Source organism: Henckelia pumila, chromosome 2 (assembly GCF_033568475.1).
Source record: "Henckelia pumila isolate YLH828 chromosome 2, ASM3356847v2, whole genome shotgun sequence".
Taxonomy (NCBI): Eukaryota; Viridiplantae; Streptophyta; class Magnoliopsida; order Lamiales; family Gesneriaceae; genus Henckelia; species Henckelia pumila.
Genome location: NC_133121.1, coordinates 90,024,452 through 90,033,699, shown reverse-complemented (window position 1 = coordinate 90,033,699; position 9,248 = coordinate 90,024,452). Strand labels below are relative to the sequence as shown.

Here is a 9,248-nt window from a genome sequence, read left to right as displayed (position 1 = left end):
TCTTCGTTTTTTGAGTTTGCTATTTTTTTAAAAGAAATTTTTATAATTTCGGTTTGATTTAATGGAATTTTAGATAGTATTTTACTGAGATGATTTTTCACCAAATTGAAAATCTCAAATTTGATCCCATCTCTTTGGATTTTACAGTTTAATCAACAATTTCTAGTTAAAATTAGATATTATGGTAAAAAAAAAGGTCCAAAATAGCCAACTGATCAAAGTTAGAGGACTAATTCCTAAGTTTGATTAGTTATAGGGAAAAACAACATTTAAAACTTTGGAGGACCAATTTGGTTTTTTTTTTTTTTTTCCAAAAAAGATTATTTAAAGTAAAATCATCTTTTAAATTAGAAGAGAAGAGATTTCAGTTCCCGCCTACCACTCCCGCCAAATCTTTGAAGAAATCCTCCGCCGACGCTACACACACTAAAATGGAAGCAGGCGGCGGAGGCGCTGCTCCGACTGGATGCTACAAGTGCGGCCGCCCTGGACATTGGTCCCGCGATTGCCCTTCCAATCCTGATTCTGCAGACCCATCTCTTCCCAATTCTAATCCCAATCCCAACTCTTCTTTGCATCGCCCGAGGCCACCCGCAGCTGCACAGAAACCTCAGAAGGCGCCACGGACTAGGCCGAAGCTGACGCCGGACCTCCTCCTTTCCGATGCTGGCATTGGACACGTACTCCGCCATTTCCCTCGTGCTATCAAGTGCCGCGGCCGCCGCCACGAGGTCAAATATTTTATATTGCATCCTCGTTTATCTCTGGCTTTCCAGAAAATCATACATTTTACCATAACATAGTGCCTCTGGTTGTAAATTAAATTGGGATAATTGGTAGTGCGCACCTATTCGGTGAAATTTTTTGATAACCCTTAATCGTGTTTGCAAGAACCTTTTCACTACATATCCCACCACGTGCAACATAGTTGTCATATCAGCTATACTTCTATAATTTAATTGGAACTGTTGGATTGGCATTTTCAGAAAATTAATTTGAAGGGATTAATTTTAAGCCACCAAAGATAAGTGTATTTTTGGAATTTGGACAAAAAGAGTATTTTTAAGCAATTGCACATGATTCTTAATTGATTACATTTTCCCGGAAGACGTTCTGCATCTTCCACATTGTGTATGCCAATCCATGGTGTCTGCTAGTGTACTTGTCTCCGTGATACTTCAATGGAAGTACTTCTATAGTTAAGACTCATTATATTTTAGTACTTAAAACATAGGGGGGAAAATCAACCCCTGGCTTTGTGGTCCTTTTGGGTCGTGTTTTTCAAGAATGCAATTATTTAGTGTAGGTTGATGATCTGGGGCACCTGCTTGGACTGTATGCTGAATGGCACTCACGTTTGCTTCCCTACTACTCGTTTGATCAATTTATACATAAAGTTGAACAAGTTGGTGCCACAAAACGTGTCAAGGTGAGCACTTCTCCATTCATGTTATTCTTATCCTAAAATCCTTCATCATTTCGATCTTCTATTGATTGCTAGGATATTGGATTGAAATTGAATGGTTGGGATGTAGGTGTCATTATTATTAATTGAATTTTCTGGCAGCATTTATCAATCCCACGACCTGCACAATACTTGCTAGCTTGGCAAGTAACAGGCATGGTCTTTTATGGATGATCTTGTTACTCTTTACTATTTAGTTTGCTCTTATGATTCTTGAATATAAATTATTATCACTGAATGTAGATAAAATCATATCAAAGAATCAAATACTTCATTATCTCTAGCATGTTAGCTTTGATCGTGATGTCAGAGTTAAATGCCGCCAAAGTCGAAAGAAAGGAGTGAAAAATAGAACACACTTTGCAATTTCAGTAGCATGATCTTATTCTGCTCTAGCCACTTAGATTTTATTTGCATGAGTAATTTTTTGCTCTGCGAATCTGTAAATGGCTGGAACAAGAATGATTAAGGAGCTTTATTAATTTCCCATTTATTTATTATTACACTTAGTTTGTTTAATCCATTGATTGGAGGATTGCAAGTATTGTTGTCAGAATGATGGATGTGACAATTTTATTTCTGTGAAAATGGTGCTTTCTTTAATTCTTTATTATTCAATTCCTTTGATTAGGTCTGCCTTAGAAATTTAAGAGAGAGGGTTGCAGATGGTGTCGATCCCGCAAAGCTGCATGAGTCAGAGGTTAAAAACCCTAGCAATGAACAAGGTAAATCAATAATCACAGTCTATGTACTCTTGCGTGAAAGAGTTGGTTCAGAATGCTCATTGTGCAAGAGGCCAGTTATAAAGTGCAGAAAATCAAAAGTTGAAGATATTTTTTTATCAAAGAATGCCCCTAACAAAATAAATTGGTTTTAAAAATATTCTTATTTTTGCAAATACATATATACACATGTGTATGTATGTCTGTGTGTGTGATGTGTATGAATGTAAAAAAGCAACTTATTGAACGTGAAAGGAACACTTTGTGCTTGGATGATGGAACTGGTCACATTTATCTCATGCTGGAATATTGGATTTGGATGCTCATACTTTTGACAGCTGAAGCCTCTAAATGAGTTGGCATTACAACATCGGTTTCAACTACCAAAGCCAGATTAATTAATAGAAAGTATCATTTCATCTCTAATCACTACCAAACTACTAAAAAGAGTTCTACATGATAGGCTTAATGAAAAAATGATAATGTGTATTTTCCTATTAGGAATGTTTTGGATTAACATTAAATAATTAAATGTCATAAATCTTCAACAAAAGTTTTTTAATGAAGTGATCATTCAGCAAGAAGAAAGCGTAAGTGAGTGAGTTACAAGGCCTAGCAATTCGATCGTTAGTCCCTTACAGTCTCCTGATTAGGTGGTCATTAGGAATTGTATAGGCATTTTGCTTCTCGGGCCGTTGGTTTTGATGCTTATCTGATTGGTGGTCTGCTTTCGTAGAAACTCAAGGCGACGTAGATGAGACAACTATCTTCCAGGAAAATGTACTGCAAAACAATAACACAAATAGTTTTCAAGATATTCCTGATGACACCTGGGAAAAAGGCACTGAGGTGAGTATCAATAATCTGCGTATTTTCTTAATGTTCCTTTGGTTGGTTTCTTGGGCGATGTCATGTTTAGAATTTTTTTAAAAAATTTGTCTGTCTGTAAGATTGTTCTTCTGAAAAAAGAGCCGGAAACTCAACCATCTCGCCCTTACCGGTATCTCAAAGTGACTTGTCTACCAACTGAAGCATGTGTTTTTTTGAAGTACTAACTACTGTTAAAATTTTCATCTTTGAAGTGGTTGCTTTGTGGTCAAGTGTTAGAGTTTATTGTAATACAACACCAACATTATTTGATTTCAAATTCAGAGCAATACCTTTTGTACTTTCTTCAAATTCTACTAATTTACCCGCCATTACTTCATCAAGACCATGAATACAAGCAATACCATCACCCACTTGAAGTACGGTACTGGTATTTACAATCTTGACTTCTCTATTATATTGTTCAATACATTCGCGGATAATATTACTAATTTCGTCGGCTCGAATGGTTACCATGAGTTTTTCTTTTGATATCTATCATATGCTATGGACTATTTTGAGAATCCTTTAATGTATAGTTTTTAGTAGAGATGGCACTCAATTTAAAAACTTCAGGAATTTTCTCCATAGCTCATAATTATATGTTTTTCCTAAAACGTGTCTATTACTTGTGAACCTTATAAATTTCTTGTTGACTTGGTTTTACAAGAAAGGCGCCATCATTAGGCCAAACAAGCTTGAAATGATTTCTGAATAAGCCGCACATATTTTCGTCTTTTGTTCACTTTCAACAAAAGGTTTGGTACTTAAATAACTTGAAGTATGGCTTAATAATAGAAACTTGTGTGGTTTCTACATTTACCATACCATGCCAACATGAGCAATATGCAGGAGGCTTCTCTTTCTTTGCAAGTAGAAGACCCCAAAGCAGATGTACTGGCTAATCAGAGACCTGACAGTAGTCATGCTAACTCTAATCCAAGGCAGATGATCTCGGAGGAACAGAGAGCTCGCATTGAAGCCAAGAAGTTGAAAGCGTTGGAGAGAGCTGCTGCTAGAGGCAGATCGTCACGCCCTGTTTGATGGCTCGGCTTTTCAGTCTTAATCTTGGAAATGTGATGTATTTTGTCGCGACTGGTGACTCGTTTTCATATGAATCGCGTTTCATATAGAAGTGGCATGGTGGCTCCAGGATATCTATAATCTATTTACTTCTGCTTATAAATACAGTTGATGTTGTAGACTTAAATATACATTGATTATGTGACAGCCACTTTGTGCTTCTTAGAAATGTTACTACGGTGCTGTTTTGGCATTTACAATTCACCTCTAACTATTAAAGGGACAAGTCTGAGTACATATTACTTATATTTTTGAAAACAAAGGGCTAGTAATTTTGCAAGGCAAATGATAGATTCGAAAAAATTTAAGTAGAGTTTGTAAAAGTTTATTTCAATTGTTTTCGAGTTTTTAATCCATAAAATTTTTTGGAAATTACATATTGAAGTTGGAAAACACTTAAAGCTTTTGTCAACAATAATATATGTTTGCAAACTCGAAAAATAAGTTATTAAATATTTTTTTTAATAATTTGTTAATAAACAAATCTATAACATTGTTTTAATGATTTTTTAACTTTTCTTTCACAAAATTAAATTTTGTTCGTATCGATGACATGAATTGCTTTACCAACTTTAGGGGCCACCATAAGCGACGTATTTCCCAAGCACCTAATCCAAATGGCGCACTCGGCACTCGTTTCAATCGCCGACTAAGAAGTTTAATTCAAACTTAGTTTTCAAAATAAATAATTAAATTCACCCAAAAATCAACTCGGCCAGCTAAAGTGGCAACTGTAGCAATCACAAGAAGGACAAAATTTGGCTATTTTCTTTGACTTTGACAATTCCATTTCCATCCACATTTAGTCATTGCCTACTTTTAACAACTCTACAAAAAATCAACACGTTTTTTTACCAAAATAAAAATAGATCTTTCTTGAAACAAAAAAAAAAAAAAAAAAAAATTTGTTTTGACTACTAGTACATGGCATATAACAAGAATTTGAAAATGTCAACTCCCGCAAAATTTCTCATTTCTAAAATTTTGTATATATGTATAATAATAATAGTTAAACAAGTGAAATGAGAAATCTAAAACAGTCATTTAGCTAGATTCAAGAATTAAAAGAGCAGAAGCACGACTGGAAACCATTTTTTTCTGTAACATATTCATAATTGTAACAAAAAAATAATTCAAATTCATAGACACATGTCCGGGAGTAACATCTTCCGTATTCGGTATTCATGCCAAAATTATATACACTGGATTTCATAACTTACTCATGATTAAATGGGAGAAGATCCATTGGGAATGAGACAATCAGTCTTGCACTGATGCGGTCGAAAGCTAGTCGTCGACTCAATGTTGTCGAGCCAAGTTACTAACTGCTGAGTACAAGGCCTTATCCTAGGACTCTCACTCAAGCAAAGACAAGCAATCTCGAAAACAGCCAACATTTCCTCTGTGTATTGTTTGTCATAAATGAAAGGATCAAACACTTCGGTTTCCCTTTTCTCCCTTTTCATCTGGATCACCCACGAGATTAAATCACGGTATTCTTTCGGTCTACACATGTCCATGGGTCTCTTGCTGGTTAAAAGCTCCAAAAGAACCACCCCGAAACTATATATATCTCCCTTGTAAGTAGCAACAGAGGCTTGGCTATACTCAGGAGGGATGTAGCCCAGTGTTCCGACAAGATCAGTTGAGACATGGGTGTCATATGGAAGAATGAGCCTTGCAAGACCAAAATCAGCCAAATGAGCTTCAAATTTCTCGTTCAAAAGGATGTTGCTCGACTTGATATCTCGGTGAAGGATGCGAGGTTCACAAGATTGATGCAAGTAAGCAAGGCCCCTCGCTGATCCTTGAGCAATCTTCAACCTGGTTTTCCAATCCAAATAGGGAGGGCCATCATTTTTCTCATGCAACCAATAATCGAGGCTGCCATTCTCCATGTACGAGTATATCAGCAGCCTGTCATTCTTGTACTTGCTATATCCCTGAAGATGAACAAGATTTGGATGTTGAGCTCTCGAAAGAGTCTCTATTTCAGCATGAAATTCCCTCTCCATCTGACAAAACTCGCCTGAGAGGCGTTTTATCGCCAACTTCCTTCCACAAGGGAGGATGGCCCTATAGACCAAACCGAATCCGCCACAGCCGATGATATTGGACTGATCAAAATTATCAGTAGCCTTCAAAAGGTCATCCAGAAAAATTTCTCTATCATTCTCGTTCTGACGAAGGAAAACAAGACTTGAACCTAAGTCATCAAAATCCTTCTCATTAGCAAGACCATCCTCCATTTCTGGATCCACAACTTTTCGCCTTATCCCCCGTAAAATAATGACAACGGTGATAGCAAGAAAACTAACGGTTCCCAGTCCAATTCCAACGGCCATTGCTATGATAGCACCTCTTGGTCGTTTCTTTGATTTTTCAGGTAATGTGCTGGAGACTCGGACACAAGGATGAGAAGCATGTTCGCCACACAGCAGTGGGTTCCCTTCAAAGCTTGAGTTGGGAAAGGTACTGAACTGAACTCCAGGGGGGATTTGCCCGGAGAGATCATTGTGAGCGACACTGAACTTTGACAGAAAGCTAAGGCTACTCAAAGAAGACGGTATTGTTCCGTTTAAATTATTGAAAGACAAATCCAAAGTCTCAAGGCTCCTCATGCCAGACAAACTGCTTGGAATCGGTCCAGATAAATTATTACATTTCAAATCGAATATATGCAACTCTTTCAGATTGCCGAACTCTGGCCAGATTGGTCCAGTAAGAAAGTTATTGCCTAGTTCCAGAGTGGGAGGAAAACTGAGGATTTGTTTATAAGGGTACCCTCTGAGACTTGTGTTCTTTTTCACGAAAAATGTAAAATCTGGTGAAGGTTCCTCCAGCGTAATATTACCGTATATAAGGGTCTGCAGTGTAGTAAGTTCTTTTGGAATGTTCCCCGTAAAAGAGTTGTTCGACAAATCCAAGTAAAACAACGATGAAAAGTTTCCAAACCAAGACGGAATGGTACCCTCCAAGAGATTCCATGACAAATCTAACAGTTGCAATTTTGTGCAGCCTTGCAACCACTGGGGAATAATACCAGTGAGTCTGCAATTGGCAATAACTAGAGCCCTGAGTCCCGAAAACTGTAGACTAGGATAACTAGGCATTGATTCACCATGAAAATTCAATGTAAGAACTAGAGTGGTCAAGTTCTTGCAGTGTTGTAAAATCTCCAGTGCAGCAGTAAGGTTCAAAACACTAGAATTTGAAAGGGAAAGGTAAGAAAGAGACTGAAAATTCATGAAACTTTCAGGGACTTGCCCCTTGAAGTTAATCTTGGCAAAATTTATGGCTTTCAATCTTGGACAGGCTGGAAGATTATCAGGGATGTTACCATGAAACTGATTGGTAGCCAAATCAAGTGAAACAAGATTGACCATTGCTGTACAGTTGAAATCAATGGTACCACCTAAAGAATTGTTTCTCAAACTAAGAGAAGTAAGAGTTCCAGAACTTGTCAATGAAGTTGGCAGTGTACCATTAAAATAATTCGATTGAGCCGAAAATGATTTCAAACTCAGAAAGTTGTGAAAAACATCTGGAATGTTTCCTGAGAACTCATTGAAGGATAAATCCAGGTGAACAAGATTTGAAAGATTACCAATGAGACCACTGAGCTGCCCGGAAAACCGATTTTCTTGAAGAGCCAAGTTTCTCAAATTCGAAAGACGGAACAGGTCTTCAGGCAATCTGCCAGAAAGATCATTTGCGCCTACCAAAAAATCCTGCAATAAAGTACAATTCCCAAGCCCCGGCGTAAGAATCATACCGAAATAATTGTCTTCCAAATTCATAACAGAAATCTTGGCTGAATTGCTGCAAATCCCAACAGGAACAGGGCCTGTCATCGAATTTTCGGAAACATCAAGAACCCTGATAGAGGGCAGGTTTATGTCGCCAGGAAACCACCCAGAAATGCGATTATAGCTCAAATCCAAGACTTCTAACAAAGGCAAATGGAACAGTGATCCAGGGACAGGGCCTTTAATAAGATTATGCGTAAGATTAAGGGTTCTGAGCTGGTCCAAATTCCCTAAAGATTCCGACAGTTTCCCGGAAATCCTCTTCCTCCCAAGATCCAACTCAACCACCCTACCGGTGACATTAGGATCCATCAGACCAAGAGATGACGAGGAATTGCAAGTGATACCTGCCCAACTGCAGCAATCGCGTGAAGATGAATCGATGTCCCATCCTTCAACTCCAAACTCCAGGTTCTTGGAGAAATCCACCAACGCAACAAAATCATTAGGGTTGCATATCAAGCTCTGGGAATTGAGAATCTTTGCTTGCAAAGAAAACCCGAAGATTACAAAGATAACACAAAATCTGAGCACAGTCATCTCACAGAAATGGAATAAAAAGGGACACAAAAGCACCCTCGAATCAAGAATCTGTGCTTGCCATTTATTCTTTCGATCCAAGAACATGCAGTTCCAAGAACTGAACCAAAGGAATGGCAACCGAAAAAGGAGAGCTTTACCACAAATGGGTTAGGACTATAGGAGGAAGAAGAAAGCAACAATGAGTAGTGGCTGAATTATAAAATAAAAACAATAATAATTACAGTTGGGGAAGAAGAACTGATTATCTTTTTGACTTCAAGAACCACTTCGTTGGTCCAAATGAGGCAGCTGTAGAATGGTGCGCTGCTGCCTTTTCTTCTTCTCATACACACACATATATATACATACATATCATGTATGTATATGTATATGTGCGTGGTAGAAAAAAGATGGTGCGTTGGTTGGGAAGCGAGTGTTGGTATTAAAAGTAAAACGCATTCGCCGTTATATTTGGACAGCTGACTTTACTTCATTATGCAACGGAACGAAAAGGGAAACGAAGGAATGAATTAAGTTGAAATGAAAACATGACACAAACATAAAGAAAGGGATCGAATTTTCCAAATAGCTAGATATTCATTTATGATGTTAAAAGAAAATTAAATATAATATAATATAATTAGATATTTTGTGGATTATAACAAAATTATTTTGATTATAAATTGTTGTTTTAGCATTGACAAGTAACCATTTTTATGGACTTTTGTCTATTGCATCTCAGCTACATCAAATGGCAAAGACTGACTTTTGTATTCTCAA

At 37.4% G+C, this 9,248-nt stretch overlaps 2 protein-coding genes across 2 annotated transcripts; one reads left to right on the top strand and one right to left on the bottom strand.

Annotated features, from left to right (window-relative positions):
- Positions 1 to 376: 376 nt before the first annotated feature.
- LOC140884828 (uncharacterized) lies at positions 377 to 4,336 on the top strand. The gene is made up of 5 exons (XM_073291701.1): positions 377 to 731; positions 1,307 to 1,429; positions 2,097 to 2,190; positions 2,924 to 3,036; positions 3,907 to 4,336. The coding sequence occupies exons 1-5, from the start codon at positions 432 to 434 to the stop codon at positions 4,096 to 4,098; spliced, it is 822 nt and encodes a 273-aa protein (XP_073147802.1). The 5' UTR covers positions 377 to 431; the 3' UTR covers positions 4,099 to 4,336.
- Positions 4,337 to 5,077: 741 nt separating this feature from the next.
- Positions 5,078 to 8,863, bottom strand: LOC140879710 (phytosulfokine receptor 1). The gene has a single exon (XM_073283564.1). The coding sequence runs from the start codon at positions 8,571 to 8,573 to the stop codon at positions 5,364 to 5,366; it is 3,210 nt and encodes a 1,069-aa protein (XP_073139665.1). The 5' UTR covers positions 8,574 to 8,863; the 3' UTR covers positions 5,078 to 5,363.
- Positions 8,864 to 9,248: the final 385 nt, after the last annotated feature.